General features: G+C 41.4%; 1 protein-coding gene across 4 annotated transcripts; it reads right to left on the bottom strand.

Annotated features, from left to right (window-relative positions):
• Positions 1-2,492: 2,492 nt before the first annotated feature.
• GDE1 (glycerophosphodiester phosphodiesterase 1) lies at positions 2,493-23,038 on the bottom strand. Of its 4 annotated transcripts, none has more exons than XM_060078967.1 (7): positions 22,618-23,038; positions 15,634-15,809; positions 13,671-13,776; positions 10,535-10,627; positions 5,984-6,195; positions 4,536-4,709; positions 2,493-3,130 (listed from the first exon to the last, which is right to left on the bottom strand). In XM_060078967.1, exons 1-6 carry the CDS (start codon positions 22,876-22,878, stop codon positions 4,562-4,564), a joined length of 996 nt encoding a protein of 331 aa, XP_059934950.1. In that variant the 5' UTR covers positions 22,879-23,038; the 3' UTR covers positions 2,493-3,130; positions 4,536-4,561. The 4 variants fall into 4 exon arrangements, with proteins under 4 accessions (XP_059934950.1, XP_059934951.1, XP_059934948.1 ...); XM_060078968.1 differs by having other exon boundaries at positions 2,493-3,127; XM_060078965.1 differs by lacking the exon at positions 2,493-3,130 and having other exon boundaries at positions 4,078-4,709.
• Between the last annotated feature and the right edge of the window lie 254 nt (positions 23,039-23,292).

Raw genomic sequence — 23,292 nt, 5'->3', positions numbered from 1 at the left:
TTTCGGATTCATTATCTCTGGAATGGGTTCTAAGAATTTGCATTTCTAGCAAGTTCCCCCTTATGCTGATGTTGAATAACTGTCTCCATGATATTGTGATTTATAAGAAATACATATTTGGTCTTTCAGGTGACTGAAATATAGGTCTCACATATATCTGGCCTTCGTCTACAGTTCCTGGCTCAAAGCTCCCCAAACCCTTGGAATTTCCTAAGTGTTGAGTGATAAAAGTACCTTTTTGTTCTGAGAAAGGTGACTTTTGGAAAGCACCTAAGGTTGGGGGCCTGGATGTCAAGGGAGCCAACCACGTGATTAGAGGGTTGGAACTCTCACTCCTAACCCCTTGATTTCTGGGGAGGGGATAGGGGCTTGAGGTTGAATCAATCACCATTGGCCAGTGATTTGGTCAAGCATAACTATGTAATGAAGTCATCTTAAAAACCCAAAAGGACAGCTTTTTGCCCTTCTTTTTGGAGAGCTTCCATGTGGGGGAAACAGCACACTTCTGACACTTCTGTGTGGCCCCCCCCATGCCTGGCCCCAAGCTCCGGGAGGACAGAAGCTCTTTTGCGTAGGACCTCGCCCAATGTATGTCTTCATCTGGCTGTGGATTTGTATCCTTTAATAGCCTTCCATAATAAATCAGTGATCTAGTGAGTGAATGCGTTTTCCTGAGTTCTGTGAGCTGTTCTAGCAAATTAATCACACCTGAGGAGGAGATTGTGGGAATATCTGATTTATAGCCAGTCAGTCACAATTGCGGGTAACAACCTGTGCTTGCAGCTGGCATCTGGAGGGTGGTCGTCTGGGACTGAGCCCTTTACCCATGGAATCTGATTCTATCTCTGGGTAGATAGTGTCAGAACTGAGCTGGATTCTGAAGGACCCTGCCTGCGACTGAGAATTGCTTGTTGTTGATGTGAGGAAGCCTCCATACACAGAACACACTAGAATTGGGCCCAGGAACCCCTTTCAGCCTCAAAGGACAACATTCTTTGAGAACCCTCTGCCCAGCTGATATCCATCCTCTTCTTAACACTTGGTGTCCTGCTGTCAGATTTTGAGCGTAATTTAAAGTCTGATAAAAGAACACACAGGTCATTCATCTTCAGTATTTTTTTTTTTTTTTTTTTTTTTTTTGCGGTACGCGGGCCTCTCACTGTTGTGGCCTCTCCCGTTGCGGAGCACAGGCTCCGGCGTGCAGGCTCAGCGGCCATGGCTCACGGGCCCAGCCGCTCCGCTGCATGTGGGATCCTCCTGTACCGGGGCACGAACCCGTGTCCCCTGCATCGGCAGGCGGACTCCCAACCACTGCGCCACCAGGGAAGCCCAATCTTCAGTATTTTTGATCAAAGAAATCAAGTAACTTTGCCCTACAGTAACCGTCACTCCATGCTAAGGTTTGAGTGGATGTCTGGAACACTTCATTAACTTCCACCCTGCCTTTTCCTCAAAGCTGTGGTTGACTGTCCCGTTGAAGCATTATTCCCACTTCAGGAAATGGTGTCATTTAGAAATTCTTGTCTAATAAAGAGTATTCATGTCTTAGTGAAATTCTTGTCAGGACAAGATTGCACGCTCATCTCCAAATAAGAAAATGAGTATCGTTTAATGAAGTAAGCAGTAGGTTTCTCAAGCCTTTTCAGGTAGCCCTTCCAGGTTATCTGTCTCCACCATTCTGAGAACACAGGGGCCGTCCAATGAACAGCAGAGGATGTGATTTTTATCCCTATTGACTTTCTTGGAAAGAATGCTATCTTTGGATGGCTCACTTGTTGACGCTACTGAATCACTACACTCCCAAATCTTTACCTCACTCTAGGTCTATATCCAGGTTCCTCAAGGAACTTTCCACTTGGCTATCCCACAACTCATTCTTCCAACTTTTATTGTCTATTGTGACAGGCACTGCAAGGAGTGCTGGGAATGCTTATCATGACTGAGCCCTTGCTAAGCACCAGAAAGGAGGATAAGCCTGGGTTTAGAGTGTGGGCTCCGGAACTATATAATGTGGGCCTGAATCCTTATCCTATTACTGTCGTGTGACTTTTTAGGTAAGTTACTTAACTTCCTTGGGCTTTGGTTTCCTTCACTGTAAAATGGGATTATAATGGTACCTTGACCTCATGGTGTTATAGCAGAGTAAACACATAGAAAGCATTTGAAACAGTGTCCAGTACATGGTAGGCAGCCCATAAATCTTAGTTATTAACAAGCATTTTACATGCACTCTTTCCTTTAATCACAACTACCCCTGCCGTGGTACTAATACTGCCCCTATTTTAGAGATGAATTCAAGACACTAGCTATATGACTTGCCCAAGGTCATATAGCTAGAGATTAGGAATTCAGATTTAACTTTTTCTGATGTCAAATCCTGTTGTTGGGACTTCCCTGGTGGCGCAGTGGTTAAGAATCCTCCTGCCAATGCAGGGGACACGGGTTCAAGCCCTGGTCCGGGAAGATCCCACATGCCGTGGAACAACTAAGCCCGTGTGCCACAACTACTGAGCCTGCACTCTAGAGCCCGCGAGCCACAACTACTGAGCCTGTGTGCTGCAACTACTGAAATCCGTGCTCCACAACAAGAGAAGCCGCCACAATGAGAAGCCTGCGCACTGCAATGAAGAGTAGCCAAGTAGCCCCAGCTCACCACAACTAGAGAAAGCCCGCGCGCAGCAAAGACGACCCAATGCAGCCAAAAAAAAAAAAAATCCTGTTTTTAACCCCTTTACCAAACCTTCCAAGTAAGTAATTAACACCTTCTTTCTTCATCTGAATTCTCCATTCTTCAAGGCCCACGACCACCTTAGCATAGGATCTCAATCCTTAATTGGGCCTGGCTGAGTCAAGTGCAGTACGGATTTGGGACAAAGGTCAAGAGACAGAGAACTTCTGGCTCTCAAAAGGTCTTCACACCACAGAAGGGATGTTGTGAACTCTGTGCTGCCCCCGAGAGAATTTCTTCCCTGTCAGTCGCTGTATAGCCTCTGCAGGTAAGCCAAAGGGGGAATTCAGTCCTCAGATGTTTTCTTTGGTCCCTTTCTCTTCCTCTTGTCACTCTAGTCATAACGTGGCATGGCAGTCATGCAGTTTAGATATCTGTTCCATTCACTGAATCTCTGTTCTGCTGTTAATTTTAAAATTCAAGAAAATTCATTTGTAAACATCCCAAGCCTCATTTATTGTCCTCCTGTCAACACCAACTATAGCAAAAATCAGTCTGCTTCTCACCACCATCCAGCTGTGTGGGCTGGTGACCGAGCTCGGTGACCCATGAGGATTCAGGAGGGAAGTCATGACTAAGCTGTGGGCCTGTGATAAGGCCAGATAGGGCTGAATGGTGGGGGTGGGGGGCAGCTAGAGGAGACAGCGAGCTTTGCAATTTTCTGAAGACTCAACTTCATTTTAAATGATGCCACTTAAGTTCACAATAAGACCCCTGGAAGCTCACATGGGAAAGAGCAGAGCTGGGAATCAAGGGCTCTACGTTATAAAGGCAGACAAGCTGAGTGGTTCTCTGAACCGACTGACCTGGACTTGAATACCAGTTACACCAAGGAAGTTGAGACCTTGGGTAAGTGACTTTAACCTTGCAGCACCTCGGTTTCCTTATCAGTAAAAAGAGATTAATATCTCTGTAAGATTTTTGTGAGGGTTAATTAAAATAATGCATAAATAAACCACTGAAGCTCCTGGTAAATAGTAAACAAGAAATTTTATCATGAGATCAGGATCCATGTCACAGCTGTCATTTCTGGGAAGACCCTTCCCTTCCACAGATTTTAATTTTCTCATTTGTAAAATGAGGCTAAGCCTAGATGTTCCCGGAAGTTTCTTCCAGTTCTGTCTGTGATCATCTGCTGCAGAGCAGCTTGAAAGGCTACAACTCTGCCCCCTAGTGGTTTGTAGCTCTTATTTCTAGATACCATAAACAATCCCTCAGACTGATAGCAAGACCTCCTTACCATTTTCTTTGCTTCACACCAACGTCTCACCAGGGGCCCTGGCCACTGGATTGGAAACAGCAGCTCCCTTAAATTCTTTATGTCTTAAGATATGATGCTTGGTACATGGTTTTCCCTTAGTGCTCCTTTTAATGATTTTATTAGTATGGTCACAAGTTTGATATCTACAGTACATTGATAACATAGCTGGATACAAATATTTTAAATAAGTAAAATTCTGTAAGTGGGTCAGGTTTTAAAACGTCAGCTCTGAGTGATCGTGCATTTCCCGTGCATTTGCATCTGCACCCCCAAATTGCACAGTTCAATCTGTGCTTATCTTCACTGGGTTTCAGTGTGTGCCTCAGCTAGGTCGGGGCAGGAGTGTTGTGCCTTTTTGCAGACCCAGACTTTCAAGAGCATTGGTTTTGAACTCAGGCATTCCATGGAGCATAGGAGCAACACTGGGTTTTGCTTTGGTTCAGGTAAATACCCAGTTACCAGCTACTACTTGTGTGAGCCACCTGATCCCCCAGGGGCTTGGGTATATTGATATTCCTCTATGAGGCCAGCAGGCAGTTTCTGTACCTGTGTTTCCTCCCTGGGGGAAAAGTCTAGAAGTGAGGTGTGCAGTCTTCCAACATGCTGTCCGTGATATAGCTGGAACCAAGATGGGATTCATAGTAACTTTTTTCATCAAAAGTATTAACAGTCCAAGCAACAACCTGAATGCCTTTAGCTGACCACTTCTTCAAGTAGTCCCTGGAGAAAGAGGAAAAACCAACCTTGTTAGAATAATGCCAATTGTCTCAGGAATCTACAATGGTCACTAAATATGGTGTTCGCTGAGTACTAACAGCTCCCAGAAGGAGCCTCTTAACTGGCCTCCGCACTGCAGCCAGAGGGTGTTCTAAACCAAGCATAAGCACCTCCTCCACGGCACTGCAGCTTTCAACGCTTCAGCCACTTGCTGAAGACCCCCCCACCCCGAACCCCTACCGGAGGCTGTACCTAGCCTAGTCCCACCTGTCTCTTTGGCCTCATCTTACACCACACTCCCCCCCTTTCTTTTCTGTGCTGTACTGTGTGTGTACTGATTTTTCCTGCAGTTTCTTGAAAGAACCAGGCTCCTTCCTGCCACAGCACTTTTGCACGTGTCTTCCCCTCTGACTTGGACCTCCACCCCCAATCCCCTCATTTCCTACACACCCTTCAGATCTTAGCTCAGCTGTTACTTCCTTCGGGATGTTTTCCCTGACTCCCTTGACTAGGACAAATTAAACAGCATATGTGCACTGTTCTCTCTTACACAGCATTTATCTTAGCTCTAATTTTATGTTTATTGGATCTTTATTTGATTAGCATCTATCTCTTCCACTTGACTATAAACTACATGAGGGCAGACTGTGGCTTTCTTTCTTTACCACAGCATCTTCAGCTTCGTAATACAGTACCTTGCAATACTGCAGGCATACAACAAATATTGAACTGAATGCACACATGCCTGAAATAATATGAAACTTACAACTGTAACCACCTGAAATACACAGCTATAAAATTGCCAAAATAAATATTCAGAGATTGCTAGCAGGTTAGGGAACAGAAAGTTTCCTGGGAGCAATGGATTAGAGCCTGTAATATACAGGGGAGCAGGAGGAAAGTTGGGATAGATGAGGTAGGTGCCCACAAGACATCTTCATTGTGGTTCTGCCCTGGATCCTATGTTGGTTTTTAAAGGGAGCCAATCACAAGGAAATACAATCTCTCTGTCTCTGTCTCTGTTGTCATAGTTTGGCATGTTTATTTTTTCTTTAAAATGCATTAAAACCCAAGAATATTTGATCAACTTGTTTTGGAAACAGTGAAATATGCCTAAACTCTTCCCACCTAAGAAGCTAGTGGCATTTCAACTTAATAAAGGCATGGTGGGCTTCGTGGGTGGGAACCAATCCAGGTGTCCACTGTTAATCCTCCCTTTTCAAGAAGAACATTCAGGAAATGTATCAGGAGAAGATAAAAAAAATCTTCCAACTTACGGAGATACAAAATCCTTTTGTATGAGGAAAGCTGAAATTCCACACAAGTACCACAAGATATTATGCATACTCCAATCGAGCAAAATGTCCAATGCCACAAACATGGACTGTTTCCACAAAGTATCAAAGCGTGGTTTCCCATCTCCTGTATGGCTAAGGCTCCAAGGTCTGTGAATTAAAGCTGTTACTACATTCTGATCTGCTTGTCTCATCTGAAAGGAATTTTGGAAAATAAAGCAATTATCATATCTTAAGGCCAATACTTCTCATTTGTTCGTTAGATTTAGCCAATGTACTCAGTCTGTACAAGGAGGTATGCTGCCCCCCATGTCTACTAAATAAATACTCCATCATAAACCCTTTGAGAAAATAATGTGTTGAATGTAAAGCATTTAATATATAGTATAAATGAGAACACTTCCTCCACAATCCTAAAAGAACTGCAAATACTATCTTTAAAATGAGAACATTATAACCTCAGGGTCAAATTTTAATAATGTCACAAAGAGTAACTTTCAATTGGATATTGATTTAAATTATGGCCAGAGATAATTAGAACACAGTGAAGATGGAACCATGATCATTTCAAGATGGGCTGGTTAGTTTTTGATCCTTTTTAGAGAAAATGGCTGAAAAAAAGTTGTGGGGGGCAGGGAAATGGGGTGAGAAGGGAGAGAAGTGGGGGCAGGGATGAGGACAGAGCAAAGGACAAATGGGGGATATGGACTGAATTCTTTAGTCTGTGCTCTATGGTCCTCTGGAAAAGGTATCACACATTTTAAAGGCCTCTGGTCAAGGAAGTTTGGGAAACACTCATCCAAATGTCTAGAAGCCCTAGGACACTATTCATCTCAATGACAGTTTATATCCCAGTAGGCTCCACCCTTACTCCAAAATTTTAAATACATGCTGTGTTGGTCACTGTTGAAGAACCAACTCATTATTTTGGAAACTGGTAAATAAAGGACAGGATTAAGCATTTATTTGCCTATTGGGTAGCTAAATAGTAGATGAGAGATCCTCTTTATAGAAGTATTCCATCTAGGTAATGCATAAACAAGAAATGATAGACTTAAAATATTGACACTTTAAAACCCCTAGTAGGGACTTCCCTGGTGGTCCAGTGGCTAAGACTCCGCATTCCCAATGCAGGGGGCCCAGGTTTGATCCCTGGTCAGGGAACTCAATCCCATGTGCCGCAACTAAAGATCCCGTGTGCTGCAACTAAGACCCGGTGCAGCCAAATAAATAAATAGATAAATAAATAAATAAATATTAAAAATAAAAATAAAACCCCTAGTAAATTGCCAGAGCCGGCCACTGGCATCAATAACAGCTGCTGACAACATGACGAGACAACCCGACATTATGCGCCCCCTGATGGAAGAAGACCCTTGCCTAAGAAATTATCTTGCCAAGAATAATTGAACCTAATCTGATCAAGCCTTCAGCTCTCACTACCAATTTATAGGAAGTATACAGAGGAGATGAATGTGTTAAATTGTACCATGGCATAATTAGCAAAATCCAGACTTTGTTAAATAAACTCTACAAAACAACCTGATTTCTTCAATAAATACATGACAAGGGGGATTTTTACACTGGATATTTGATGATCTTAAGGACTTCTTGTTAGTGGTTTTAGATGGGATAATGGTATTGTGGTTATGTTAAAAAAAAAAGAATCACTTTTTAAAGGTACTTAATGTAATTTTCATGGATAAAATGATATGATATCTGGAATCTGCTTCAAAATAACCCTGGGGAGGAGGCGGAGTCAAGATGGCGGTGTGGGAAGACGCGGAGTTAGCTTCTCCCCACAACGAGGGTGCCTGCCGGCTGCTGGTGGGGAACTCTGACGCCCAAGGAGACGGAAGGAACCCCAAAGTGAACCGGTAGGATGTAGGGGGACTGAGAGGGGAGAAGTGGAGGCCAGACAGGATCTGCGCCCCTGAGGCTGGGGAGATCAGGAGAGGTAGGCAGGAGGGGCCTTCCAGGAGGAGGGGAGAGTAGCAGAGGGTGATCGAGCAGCAGAGGGTGTAACACCTCACTTACACCAATGGACAGATCATCCAAACGGAAAATAAATAAGGAAACACAAACTTTAAATGAAACAATAGACCAGATAGATTTAATTGATATTTATAGAACATTCCACCCAAAAGTGGCAGAATACACTTTCTTCTCAAGTGCACATGGAACATTCTCCAGGATAGATCACATCTTGGGTCATAAATCAAGCCTTGGAAAATTTAAGAAAATTGAAATCGTATCAAGCATCTTTTCTGACCACCACGTTATGAGATTGGAAATCAATTACAGGAAAAAAACTGTAAAAAACACAAATACATGGAGGCTAAACAGTGTACTACTAAATAACCAAGAGATCACTGAAGAAATCAAAGAGGAAATAAAAAGATACATAGAAACAAATGACAATGAAAACATGATGACCCAAAACCTATGGGAGGCAGCAAAAGCAGTTCTAAGAGGGAAGTTTATAGCAATTTAATCTCACTTCAAGAAAAAAGAAAAATCTCAAATAAACAATCTAACCCTACACTTAAAACAACTAGAGAGGGCTTCCCTGGTGGCGCAGTGGTTGGGAGTCCGCCTGCCGATGCAGGGGACATGGGTTCGTGCCCTGGTCCGGGAGGATCCCACATGCCGCGGAGTGGCTGGGCCCGTGAGCCATGGCCGCTGGGCCTGCGCGTCCGGAGCCTGTGCTCCGCAACGGGAGAGGCCACAGCAGTGAGAGGCCCGCGTACCGCAAAAAAAAAAAAAAAAAAAAAAAAAAAAAAAAACAACTAGAGAAAGAAGAACAAAGAAAATCCAAAGTCAGTAGAAGGAAAGAAATCATAAAGATCAGAGCAGAAATAAATGAAATAGAAATGAAGAAAACAATAGCAAAGATCAATAAAACTAAGAGCTTGTTCTTTGAGAAGATAAACAAGATGGATAAACCCTTAGCCAGACTCATCAAGAAAAAAAGGGAGAGGACGCAAATCAATAAATCAATAAACCTCTCACTACTGAGAGATTTCTCATATACCCTGAGAAAACCATAATTTTAAAAGAGTCATGTACCACAATGTTCATTGCAGCACTGTTTACAATAGCCAGGACATGGAACCAACCTAAATGTCCATCGACAGATGAATGGATAAAGAAGATGTGGCACATATATACAATGGAATATTACTCAGCCATAAAAAAGAAATGCAATTGAGTTATTTGTAGTGAGGTGGATGGACCTAGAGTCTGTCAGAGTGAATAAATCAGAAAGAGAAAAACAAATACCGTATGCCAATGCACATAAATGGAATTAAAAAAAAAAAAGGTACTGATGAACCTAGTTGCAGGGCAGGAATAAAGAGGTAGACGTAGAGAACGGACTTGAGGACATGGGGTGGGAGGGCAAAGCTGGGGTGAAGTGAGAGTAGCATTGACATATATACCCTACCGAATGTAAAACAGTTGGCTGGTGGGAAGCAGCAGCATAGCACAGGGAGATTGCCTTGGTGTTTTGAAATGACCTAGAGGGGTGGGATAGGGAGGATGGGAGGGAGGCTCAAGATGGAGGGGATATGGGGACATGTGTATGCATATGGCTGATTCGCTTTGTTGTGCAACAGAAACTAACATAGTATTGTGAAGCAATTATACTCCAATAAAGATCTACTAAAAAAAAAATAACTCTGGGGATAAATGGGGTTATGGATGAAACAAGCTGGATTATGGTTAAAGGAGGGCTTGCTGTAGTATCTATGTATTTGCATATTTCAAATCATGCGTATTTTAAATTATAAGACTTATTTTTTAAAAAGGTATATTCTGCTGTTACTTAGTGAGACACAGAAATATATAATTAATTCTGTTCTGAGAATGTTCCCAAAGTAATCTGAATGAGCCTATAAACAACATGAAAGAAGGAGCTAAAAAGGAATCATGGTATTTTAAAACGGCGTACGAGTACTTTCCCCTTACTGAATTTTTGTTAATTTAAAAGAGGAGTCTCGGGCTTCCCTGGTGGCGCGGTGGTTGGGAGTCCGCCTGCCAATGCAGGGGACGCAGGTTCGTGCCCCAGTCCGGGAGGGTCCCGCATGCCATGGAGCGGCTGGGCCCGTGAGCCATGGGCGCTGAGCCATGGCCGCTGAGCCTGCGCGTCCGGATCCTGTGCTCCGCAATAGGAGCGGCCACAGCGGTGAGAGGCTCGCGTACCGCAAAAAAAAAAAAAAAAAAAAAGAGGAGTCTCTTCACAGATGTAGAGAACAAATGCATGGACACCAAGGGGGGAAAGGGGGCGGGGTGGGTGGTGGTGGTGGTGGTATGAATTGGGAGACTGAGATTGACATCTATACACTAATATGTATAAAATAGATAACTAATAAGAACCAGCTGTATAAAAAATAATAAAATTCAAAAAAAAGAGAAGTTTCTTAATTGATTCAGTTCAGTTTAACTGGCATCTATCTTATGCTTATTTAGCCCATTGCTATTATTACCACCAACTAACATAATATTATATACAACAAAAATCCAGAATTTTACCTTATAGATAACTTCTGGCAAGAAAGAGCAGACAATACTATTATTGTATAGTTGAGGAAACTCCATATATACTTTCTTTAGAGCATCAGTAGCCTGTAAAAGAGATTCATGTATTTAAAATCTATTAAAATGTAGTCCCAACCAGTAACTACTATATATAAGTACAACTCTATTAAGTAAATCAGAAGTTTACTAATATATGGGGATGTGCAAAGGAGTATTGGTAGGTTGCATTATCCACTAGGATGCATTTTAAACTCACATCAGCAGATAAGGAAGAAGCTGGGGTACTGCTGCTTTACTATTTTGTTGAGAGGCTCACCTCCTTTTGTCATACTTTGGAAAAGTATGGCAGACTACAGGCCAGTGGAGGTTGGAAGCAAAATTTTAAAATCTTTTCCTTATACTCTAGTTTAGCCACTAGGATAGGTCCTTTTATACCCACAACTCTATCTCCCTCTGCCTTTCCTAGCTGAAGTGGGAGTCAACCAGTCTGCAAACTAGAAAGGGTAGATTTTCTCAGTCTAGGCGACTAAGAGGAAACGTCATCCATCATCAAAACGGAGGGAGAAGCAATGTGACAAGGGAGAAACTGGGAAGAGTCTCCCAACTCTTCCCAAGAAGAGCAGAAGTTTCTTTTTGCAGTAGACCAGCTACCAAATGAAGAAGTGATAGAATTAAAATACTGATATTTTGTAACCGCTAGTGAATTAACAGATTTGGCCACTGAGCAACAGCAGCAGCTAACAACAGAGATGACCAGAGGTTAGGTGGAATGTAATGTTGCTACATCATAATTCTTGAAATACCCCTAATTTTTGGAAAGTCACACATAACCTATAACCAAATATAAGCAACTAAATGCATTCCCCAAAATAAAAAAGAACATAGAAATTATTCATGTCATGCTTCCCTTCACTAATATCAGAGTGTGAGCTATAGAGCCGAAGTCGTTTTCTTGCTGTGAACTAACATGCACCATGTGTGATGCTTCATCTACATTCTTCATCTGATTCTCACAACAACCCTATGTGGTCATTTCTTACATTGTTCCCATTTTGCCCATAAGGAAACAGAAGCTTTTCAAGGTTAAGGTTACACTGTAGTAGGTGAGAGTTTAATCACAATCTCCAAAGCCCGAGATCTTGGCTCCTGTACTCTATCGTCTCCAATTTAATGCCAAAACTTGTTCCTTTATACTCCCATTTTAAAAATTATTTATTTATTTATTTATTTATTTTGGTTGCACTGGGTTTTCGTTGCTGTGCACGGGCTTTCTCTAGTTGCGGCAAGTGGGAGCTACTCTTCATTGCAGTGCATGGGCTTCTCACTGCGGTGGCTTCTCTTTGTTGCAGAGCGTGGGCTCTAGGCGTGCCGGCTTCAGTAGTTGTGGCATGCGGGCTCAGTAGTTGTGGCTCGCAGGCTCTAGAGCGCAGGCTCAGTAGTTGTGGTGCATGGGCTTAGTTGTTCCGTGGCATGTGGGATCTTCTTAGACTAGAGCTTGAACCCGTGTCCCCTGATTGACAGGCGGATTCCTAACCACTGCGCAACCAGTGAAGTCCCTATGCTGCCATTTTGGTGAATTAGATCACTATGTTCTGCCCAATGCTGCCCAAACCAGCTGTGAGCACCCAACCAGAAAGCTCAAAGAGCTGGAAAAAAATTTTTTTCTTCTCCTCCCTCACCCCTCTTTATTCTAAGAAAATAATCATGAAGGTCAGTACACCATGGGTGAAATGTAGGGCCTATCAGGGTTCCGAAACATGGGCCGTTATCATCAATAAAACCCGAGGTGCTCATTAAAAATCTTGTTCCTTGACCCCATGACCCTGGCCATTTTTAAGATTTAATCTCTGGGTGGAATCTGGATTTTTAATATGTATTCCTGGTGATTCTGATGCAGACTGACTGGAAAACCCAGACATATAGAACTATCAGTTTACCAGAATAATAAATTAGCCAGAGCACCATTCTCCTCTTTCTTCAAAAATGGGAGTTTATTGTACTTAAGTTAGAGGCTCATATTTCAGGTTTTAACAACTGGTTTCAACAATATCCTGGGCTAATTAAAAAAAAAAGTTGGGGGCTTCCCTGGTAGCACAGTGGTTGAGAGTCCGCCTACCGATGCAGGGGACACGGGTTCGTGCCCTGGTCCGGGAGGACCCCACATGCCGCAGAGCGGCTGGGCCCGTGAGCCATGGCCGCTGAGCCTGCACGTCCGGAGCCTGTGCTCTGCAACGGGAGAGGCCACAACAATGAGAGGCCTGCGTACCACCGAAAAAAAAAAAAAAACTGAAATAAAAAAAAAGTTGGTATCATCAGAACTCTCCATCAGTAGATGGCCATTACTGATTATAATTATTGCTGGGGGAAAATACCCAAGTTGTACAACTACATTTGTACTTGAAAGATGTATTTTTACTTGAAAAGCTGGTTATGAGAACAAATGTAATCTGAACCATATTTTACCATTGATTTCCACTGCAATAATGTGTTTTTATGAGTAAAAGTATGTATTCTAAAATTTAAGCAAAATCTTATTTAAGAATGTAATACATATTTTAAGAAATTATAATAAATAAAAGTATAACTATTCAAGTCATAGAATAAGAAAATTATACGTAAGGGATAGAAATCATACGAAAGGCATAAATCCTTGTAGAAGACAAATATCCTCTTAGCTATCAGAAGCTTTAAATATAGGAGTTTTCTTTAAATTCAGTCCAGAGTTGTCTAAGACTCTTATCAGCCAGATGTAACTGGTCTTGTGTCCAACTCCTGGAGCCCTTTTTATGAGGTTACTTAAGTGTTCTGTTCAAGAAGTGCCTCTTTACTGTTCATTTAATATCTTTTGTAAATGTTTCATGCAAATAAAAGAAACCTGACTCTTCTATTTTGTGCTAGTTGTCGAATATTGGGGATTGTTAAATGGTTCCATCAAAGGTTAAAAGGTTAACCATAATTTACTGTTTCCTTGAAGATGTGGATTTTTGCACTGTAAACTTCCATTAAGCAAATATAATTTGTAAAAATTATTTAAGAATATAAAAAATAAAATACATAGTTAATTTTGGAACAAACTAGCACTTAAATAAAGCTGTCTTTTCTAAAGTGCAGTCTATGGTATAAACTGTACCATATTTGCATGGCCTTTGACATCAAAGAAGATTGTGAGGTTACGATTTAGGCACTCTGCAACAGCTTCGCTCAGGGTAGGAATCTTTTCATCAGGGAAATCATTCCTATAAGAGAGGGAAAAGGAATAGTACATTGTAGGAACAAGGAAAAGATAAAAGTTTAGTGAAACAGACATTTGAAAAATGTCTCCCAACCAAAGGAAAAGAGTGTTTTCCCCAACTTCCTTTCTCCAACCATACCAAAGTCCAAGGATAATATGTTTTTAAACCAAATTAAAGATATTCTTGGCCACAGAACAGCAACAACAAAAATCATTTATTTTTTAGGCAGTCACTTGATTTATAATATAATTAGTAACTCTACTCACTAAAGGGCAGAGTCTATGCCATCTTTGGAGAACTCAGAGACTTAAGATTGTACTTTCCCTAATAAAACCTTATGCAGGAGAAATTCCTAGCTATATATACATCTGTTAACTGTATGGTTGTGTATTTAAGTGAAACTGGTTAAAATAAATAATTTTCTAATACATAAGTTTCTGAAAAAGAAAAGGAAAGTTAAGTGCCTGACACATAAGAAATCAGCTTTTCTCAAATAACAAAATTTCACTCTACATGATTTAACTTATGCTAATTCAACGGTATTAATTCAACTGTAAGATACTGGTTTTAAAAAAGATAAAGATAAATAGTACAGCAAATTCTGCCAGCCACTCTATTCAGTGACTATTCCCTGGGAATCAGAGACATGAATTTGCTATTCCTCTGGCTAGTCTTAGTTGCCATGCTCCCCTCTCAGGATGAGCATTTTACCCCACTGACAGAAAGTTTTCCTTCTTTTCCAACAACATGGTCTCTAAACACAAGCCAATTATTTGGTATTTAAGCAAAGAAAATGCAACCTTTCAACTATGGAACAAAGACTGCTTGGGTTAAAGACATTAAGATGGTATATTGGCTCCAATACCATGCCTTCTTAAAGTATTTTAAGGGTGATGCTGACCCTAAGCATTTTTTGCATTAAGTGTTGACTCTGATTTGACATCTTATTAGCTACAATGTCACTGTAATATTAAAACCAGCCTTCCCCTTGCCTACAGCTGAGCAATGAAATATCTGTAACAGCAGAGAGCAATTCCAGCAGCTTGGACTCAGAACTTTCAAGTGTTATCAATATTCTTTCTAAAGTATGACTTCCTTTGGCTGACTTTTTTTTTTTTTTTTGGCTGACTTTTAATTTCTTTCAGTTCCTAGGAAAATAAAGTCTGAATCATCTTTTAGGGAGGTCTACAGTTTAATCACTGGGTCAAATAAATTGACCAGAGAATTGATACGACATGAATTACAATAAGAACACATTTTTCGGTATTACAAAGACAAGAGGAGAGGGATTTAAATAACCACGTTCCAAAGTATATTACCCAGATACCAATTCCAAGGTGTCTACAGTTGTTAATGGTGGGAAGGGCATGGGTTCTGTGGTCATATACATTTTAGAAACACTAAGTTAAAGGCAAGAATTGATTGACGTGAACTGTTTATCCCCAAGGGAAACATCTAAAGTATAGTGTTTGATCTTATTTGATCATAGAACCCTTTTCTTCTGGAACATCTTATACGATTAGCTCTGATATACATACACATACACACACACACATACACACACCACACATACATATATAAATTTATATGACAGTACAAAGTAACTGTCACATTCGAGTATTGTCTTGAGAATAATTCTGAAGCCAAATTTGGCCTCAGTGGGAAAAGATAAAAAACATTCATGCCATATTTCTGTTGTTCCTGGCACCTGCCCATTACTTGGGAAACCTGTATACAGCTGAAAACAAAACAGCAAAACAACGCTTCTGGAGCAGAAGATGTAATTAGAAGGTGCTAGTGTCTTTCTGTGATCTCCAACACAAGTTGAAAGATATGTTTAGGTGACAATACACCACTTACCTTAATCTGTGATTTGCTGCAGGATTAAGCTTCCTAATTTGTTCAAATGTCAAATCACACAATCGACCGGTGCCATCAGTTGTCCTATCTACTGTGCTATCATGCATTAAGACAGGAATCCCATCAGAAGTAAACTCAAGGTCCAACTCCACGCCTGTCGCTCCATTCTTAGCTGCCTTAACAAAAAAACCAACGATATTAATGTCAAGTGGCCACAGATGTCATTTTGCAATCTAAACACTAAAGATGACCAACAGGGCTGGCTAAGTAGACAGTTTCTCTTACTGATTCTATTCCCTTCCTATATCAAAGAGCAACCCAACCTATTTCTCTTTTTCATGGATGTTAACCTTACTTCAGTGTCCACACTTATGGATTCCTTACAAACTTCAATTTCCCCACTTTTCTCACTCTCAGAGTGGCAGATGGGGAGACTTCTGGAATTTGTTTTCTCTGGTTACTTTAACTATACAGACCATTAATGGCTTACAATTACAAATATTTAGTCACATTTCACTGTTTAGCTACACTCTCTTTGGTGCAGTATCTCTGATGATTCCCCTGTGTTTGTTGATTAGTTGGATATTGCACTACCTTGGTATAAACAGGACGAGTCAGGTTTTTGCTGGTTTAATTCCATCCTCTAGAGCAGAAACACCAAGACTGCTTCTAGAGGACACTAGATTTTGTTTATGTGAGCAGCACTGGCTGTTGGCCAACAAGTTGGTAAGCCCGATAAGGCACACAAGAATTTATCTAAAAAGAGAACATGAACATAAAGTTTGAGGGGCCATGCTCCTCTGAGACACACTATCCAACATTTGCTTCCTTGGCTTCTTTGTCACAATGAAGACGTGAAACACTCATTATGATCAAGACTTTAAAGTTAAATTTTTTTAAAATTATGCAAACATACATTGCAAACATACATAGTAGTATACAGGAAAAAAAAGACTTAACGGATGTTAACATTTTGCCATATTTGCTTCAATCTCTTGCTGCCCTAAAACAATAATAGCTATATTATTTATTGCCTTTTATATTTGTCAGGCACTATTCTAACTGCTTGAAATGTATTAACTCATTTGATCCTCACAACCCTTCAGGAGGTACTATTAACATGTTCATTTTCAGATGAGGAAACTGAGAGAGATTAAGAAACTTGCTCAGGGTTACACAAACTAGGATGTGGTAGAGGCTACACTCTTAACCACATGACTTTACTATCACACTACAGATACAGCTAAAATCCTCCCCCCTTCTTCTCCAGAGGCAACTGCCAAGTGGACATGCATAATTTCTATATCATTCCCTTACAGGTCTTTATATATTTACTACACATTAGGTACCCATAAACAACATACAGCACTGTACTAGTGCACAGTAAGCATTCAATAAACATTAGTCATTGTTGTTTTTTAACATGTTTTTAACTGTAAAATAGTCAAATTTATTAATTATGTCCTTTGTAGGTGGAGATTTGTCTATCTTATTTAAATCCTTTCTTACCCCCACTTATAAACAACTATTTTCTTCTAGGCTTCAAAGTTTGATTTTCACATATATGACCAAGATTTCCCCCTCTAAAAATTCCAATTCCATCACTAACTGGCTATGTCATCTAATTACAAATATTACTCTAGCCTCCGTTTCATCATTTTTATGATGATGCTTCTTTAATGATCTTAAGAGTTGTGAGGATTTAGAAATAATGTATGTAAATCACCAAGCTTGGTGCCTGGCTCAGAGGTGGCACTCAATATAAGCTATTATGATGACTAGAAAAACACTTATGCCTCAGTGAAAAAGTCATTACATAAGATGTAATGCTTACATCTACACTGATTAAAAGGTACATCTTTTTATAAGATTAAAAGGTATATCTTGGGGGCTTCCCTGGTGGCACAGTGGTTGAGAGTCTGCCTGCTAATGCGGGGGACGCGGGTTCGAGCCCTGGTCTGGGAAGATCCCACATGCCGCGGAGCAACTAGGTCCGTGAGCCACAACAACTGAGCCTGCGCATCTGGAGCCTGTGCTCCGCAACAAGAGAGGCCGCGATAGTGAGAGGCCCGCGCACCGCGATGAAGAGTGGCCCCCGCTTGCCTCAACTAGAGAAAGCCCTTGCACAGAAACGAAGACCCAACACAGCCAAAAAAAAAAAAAAAAAAAAAAAGGTATATCTTTCCTAAGTTTAATAATGCACTGGTAAATCAACATGGGTTATATATTTTATAACATAAAACAAGATCACATTTCCAGTATTCACAGTGCATCTCTCTCACTGTAATACAAATGTTAACCTTATTCCTTGATGCTAGTAATTCGGTTCAATTATACTTTTATCCACTAGGGCCATTGTTACTTGGCTACAAAACAAAAAATAACAATGGTGAGACACTGTATTTTAGCAAGAATACTAAAGGTAATGAGTTCATTTATTTGTCTTTTCTGTGTAGTTTATTAAGGCCCAAAACAAAAGTGCTATAAAAGCTCACCATACTAGAGCTTCTTAGACCAGATCTTCTAATGACTGCATTCAACTTTCTTTCCCAATACTTCTATGTAGAGGCAAAAAGATAAACCCCTGAATCTGATTCACATATTAGTACATACTTTATACTCTTATTTCAAGAAGTTTCTTATAATAGTATTTTTCTTCTAAACGTACACACTTCACATAAACTAGTCTACATAAATACTGTAATTTATTAAAATTTTACTTAAGATGTTAGTTTGAAACTATACTAATAGTTTAGTAATAGAATAGTATAGTGTAGTATAGTTATAGAAGTCAGATCAATGATTGTCTTGGGGCAGAGGCAGGAGTAGGCGTTGACTCCAAAGAGAACACAAAGGAACATTCTAGGGTGATGGAAATGGATTGAGGTGGTGGCTACCCAGGTGTAAATATTTATCAAAACTCATCAAACTGTATACTGAAAATGTATCTTTTATTGTATGTAAATTATACTTTGACAAAGTTGATTTAAAAAGTGTCTGCTTTAATAAAGTCATTATACTTATATGGCTTTTGACATACTATCCACATACCATAAAATTCATCCATTTAAAGTATACAATTCAATGGTTTTCAGCATATTTGCAGTTGTGCAACCATCACTACAATCGCTTTCTGAACATCTCCATCACCCCAAAAAGAAACCCCATACCCATTAGCAGTCAGTCCCCACTTCTCTCTCCAACCCTCCCAGTCCCTGGCAACTACTAATCTACTTCTTTCTCTATGGTTTTGCCTATTCGAAACATTTTATTTAACAGAATTATATAATATGCAGTCTTCTGTGACAAGCTTCTTTTACTTAGCATGTTGTTTTCAAGGTTCATTCATGTTATAACATGTATGGGGACTTCATTCATTTTTCTTGCTAAATAATATTCCATTGTGTGGCTATATCACATTTTATTTATCCTTTCATCAGCTGATGGACATTTCTGTTGTTTCCACTTTTTGGCTATTATGAATAATGCTATGAACAATCCTGTTCAAGTTTTTGCATGATGCATGTTTTCAATTCTTTTGAGTATATACCTAGGAGTGAAATTGCTGCTTCAGATGGTAATTCTATATTTAACCTTTCTCTTAAAAAAGAATTAATTAATTATTTTTTGGCTGTGTTGGGTCCTCATTGCTGCACGTGGGCTTGCTCTAGTTGCAGCGCACGGGCTTCTCATTGCGGTGGCTTCTCTTGTTGTGGAGCACGGGCTCTAGACGGGTGGGCTTCAGCAGTTGTGGCTTGCGGGCTCTAGAGCACAGGCTCAGTAGTTGTGGCACATGGGCTTAGTTGCTCCACGATCTTCCCAGACCAGGGCTCGAACCCGTGTCTCCTGCATTGGCAGGTGGATTCTTAACCACTGCACCACCAGGGAAGTCCTATATTTAACCTTTTGAGGAACCACCAGACTAGTTTCCCACCATCAGTGTATGAAGGTTCCAACTGCTGCATAATCTTGCCAATACTTCTGTCTGTCTTTCTGATTATAGCTGTCCTAGTGGGTATGAAGTGGTATTTCACTGTGGTTTTGAATTGCATTTTTCTGATGGCTGATAATGTTGAGTATTTTTTCTGATGGGTTTATTGCCTATTTGTACATCACAATTCTTCCAAAAATATTTATCGAGTGTCTACTATGAATCAGGCACTGTTCTAAGCAGTGAGGAGAGGGTGGTGAGCAAGAAAGAAAAGGAACACGGATCTTACACTTTAGTGGGGAGAAACAGACTATACACATGTTACGTGTATTATGATAGTGATAAATGTTTGAAAAAGAAAATAGAGGGTAATGTGAAAGTTCAGGCATGTGGGGGTCACTAGACAAGGCAACCAGGGAAGGCCTCTTTAAGAATATGACACTTGAGCTGAGACCTTAGTGATAAAAGGGAGTCAACAATACAAAGATCCAGGGGAAGAGTTTTCTAAGTAGAAAAAATAGCAAATATAATACAAAGGCCCAAGGTAGGAAGGAGCCACAAAGTATTGATTGCCTACCCAGATCTACTCCCTTTCTTCTTCCCTGCTGGTAGAGAGCTGTTCTTTCCCCAGTGTTCAGCTTTCTCCTCTGCTGTAAGTGGACTATTCCCAACCCCTCCGTGTGCGTCTGTCAGAGAGGGTGAGAGAGACTGACTGACTTCTGGGAAAGACTTATGCAAGAGGGAGTAGAGCCTTTTCTTGAGGCTGGATGCTGATACGTAAGGATGTGAGTCCTGGGGCTGCAATGGCCACCTGGCAACTACAATGAGGGCTAGTAAATATGCTGCAGGTGGCAGAGCAGATAGATCAGTAGAAACGGTGTCCTCCACAATCACAAAGTGAAGAGCTAAATAAACCACCCTGGAAGTCACCTCTCCCACACACACCTCTTGCTATGTGAGACAGTCCCCTTATTGTTTGAAATATTGTAAGTTAGAGTCTCTATTACATGAAGCCAAAAGCGTCATTAACAAACACCCAAGGTGGTTTAAACAGAGAGAGTTGGGGCTTTGAGAAAGGTCCAAAATGGAAAGGTGTTTTGATTTTACCTAATTGCAATAGAAAAACCACTGGAGGGTTTTAAATATGGGCACGATATAATCTGAATTATACTTTTAAAGCTGCACTCTGGCCCCTCTGTGGAGTGGACTGTGGGTTTGATTTCATGCTTCTGTCACTGTTTATAATCGTGACTCTGTTTTTGGAATGCATTCATTTCACCGCTCTCAAGTTTTTCCTTTTCTATCTATTCCATAATCTACCAGAAATTCTACCACTGTCAGAATGTCTTCCCTGACTTTTTACATAATAGAATGTTTAAGAATATAAATTATGAGCTGCAAACAAGCAAAGTGAAGAAGAACAGGACAAAAAAACAAACTTTGAAGGAAGTAAACTACATATTTCTTTTGAAGTCAAGAGGGAGGATGTGACCTTGTCTTCTGCAGCAAAATTCTGTCACGGCTAAAACGTTCATTGATAATGACCTTGTATTTGAACAAGCTAAATTACATCTCATTTCCTCTTAAAACCAGGAATCAGCTTGGCGCAATGTTATTTATCATAATTACATATATTAAAGACATGTTCAACCTAAACATACAAGACATGAATGGAGTTTAGTTATAATTCCCTTGCAACACAACAGGATATGACACACTATATGTATATGTGTATTTCGCATACATACTTTCTCATTTAATGTGAGGTAGCCTATTTCACTGAATCACAACCGGTTAGGTGGATATTAACATTATTCCCACTTCACAGATGAGGAAACTTAAGGTCAGAGCTGGGACTAGAGTGAGGAGCGGTACCCTAGGGTGCCTTGCTTGCTACATCCTACCCGTGACTCTCACTGGGACACAGAGCGCTTAAGTAACTTGTTCATTACACAATACTGTCTGTCCCTAGCTGGACAAAGAAAGGACATTCAGTCCAAATTTTACATCCTGGAACATATTCTAATCTATGACAAAGAGCACTGGGACTTGGAATCAGAAGGCTGAATTCCAAAAGGAGCTGTGTGTGTTTGAGCCAGTTTTCCTAACCACTTACTGTTAAAATAATGTTTCAGAGAAATGAGAGGATCAGATATATTTCCACATATGCAAAAGTGCCTAGACAACTGCAAAGTTCTCTTATTATGCAAGCTGTTATTATGATGAAGTCCGGAGACTGCCAAGAGAGCCTTGTGAAAAGGGGAGGCAGAAATTATCAGAAGTCCTGCCGCTAGTGTTGTCTGACCATGGGGAAAGGTGATAAGGAGATGATCTGGATAATTTGGAGGACAAGTAAAGACAGCCGCTGTGAAGGTGATCCATTTAGAATATGTTAGCTAACCACACTGACCAAGGCTCTACTTAACCTGGCCACATTTCCTACTTCATTCACACACCAGCCCCTGTTTCGTCCCTTGAAGTCAGGCCATATACTGTCTATTCTGTTACATGAAGATTCCAACATCATTCCCACCTCAGGACCTTTGCACTTGCTGTTCCCTTTTCCTGGAGCACTTTTCCCCCAGATCCATGGCGGGCTCCTCATAATCCCGGTCTCAGTTCAAAGGTCACTTCTTCGGACAGGATTTCTGTCTAAAATGACCCTCTCGACATTCCTTATTCGGTAACCCTATTTCTTCATGGCACTCTTCGCTTTCTTAAAGTACCTTATGTATGTGTTTATTTGTTTAAGACCTGTCTCCCCTACTCCAATGCAAACTCTGTGAAAGCAGGTACCCTTTCTGTCTTGTTCATGACCATCCTCAGTACCTGGCACATAGCAAATACGTTAAGTATTTGCAGTGTTCTATACATACTTGAAGTCTGGAGATTTCCCGTAATTCAGAGGGATCGAGGGCCACTTGAATGTATTCCTTGTGGGCAAATGGGAAAGTGGTAAGGCTATCCTGAAAAGGCTGGGGAACCTTCGGAAGGCCAGGCAGAAGTCCAAGCTCCCAGGAGGCGCGCAGGGGCGGGAGGAGTGGAGAACTCACCTGCCGAATGGCCGCTAGCGTGTTCTCGGGCGCGTCGTGGCTGCCGCCGCGGTGGGCGATGGCGGAGACGCGGTCCCGGGGCTTGAGCACCTGCATGGCCCTGCGGGAGGGCACCGGCTCAAAGCTGAAGAGGCGCAGCAGGAGGTAGAGGCTGCCGGTGAAGAGGCAGGCATTGAAGGGACTGCGCGTCACCAGCAGCAGCATCATCATCAGGAAGGAGAAGGGGCCCATGAGGCCCCCCTGTTCCTCCCATAGCCACATGCCGGCGCCCGCACCGGCACGGACGGGAGTCCCGGTCCCGCCGGGCTCCGCGGACAGACGACCAAGAAGCTACGACGACAGCCCAAAGCGCGGGCCGCAGCTGACACCCTTTGAGTGGACTAGCGCCGCACAATGGCGGCCGCGGCTGCTTCCGTAGAAGGAGCCCGAGGTCCAGCCAATCAGGGCCGAGGATCTCCAGAGCTCGGGGCGTAGCAGCTGCCAAGGCAACGGAGGCTGGTCCGAACTCACGGCTGACGTTCCAAAGTACGTTCCAAAGTTTTGCGTTATTCTGTGGTCCGGACTTCCACCGGGGCTTTCAAACTCTAGAAGCAAGGCGAGGGATATGACAGCAGTCTTAAGGTCGTAGGACTGGAAAGGATCTTAATGACTCCATTTTGCCGTCAAGGAAATTTT

This window comes from Mesoplodon densirostris, chromosome 16 (genome assembly GCF_025265405.1).
Source record: "Mesoplodon densirostris isolate mMesDen1 chromosome 16, mMesDen1 primary haplotype, whole genome shotgun sequence".
In the NCBI taxonomy this organism is placed as follows: domain Eukaryota; kingdom Metazoa; phylum Chordata; class Mammalia; order Artiodactyla; family Ziphiidae; genus Mesoplodon; species Mesoplodon densirostris.
This window is presented reverse-complemented; position numbering and strand designations above follow the sequence as displayed.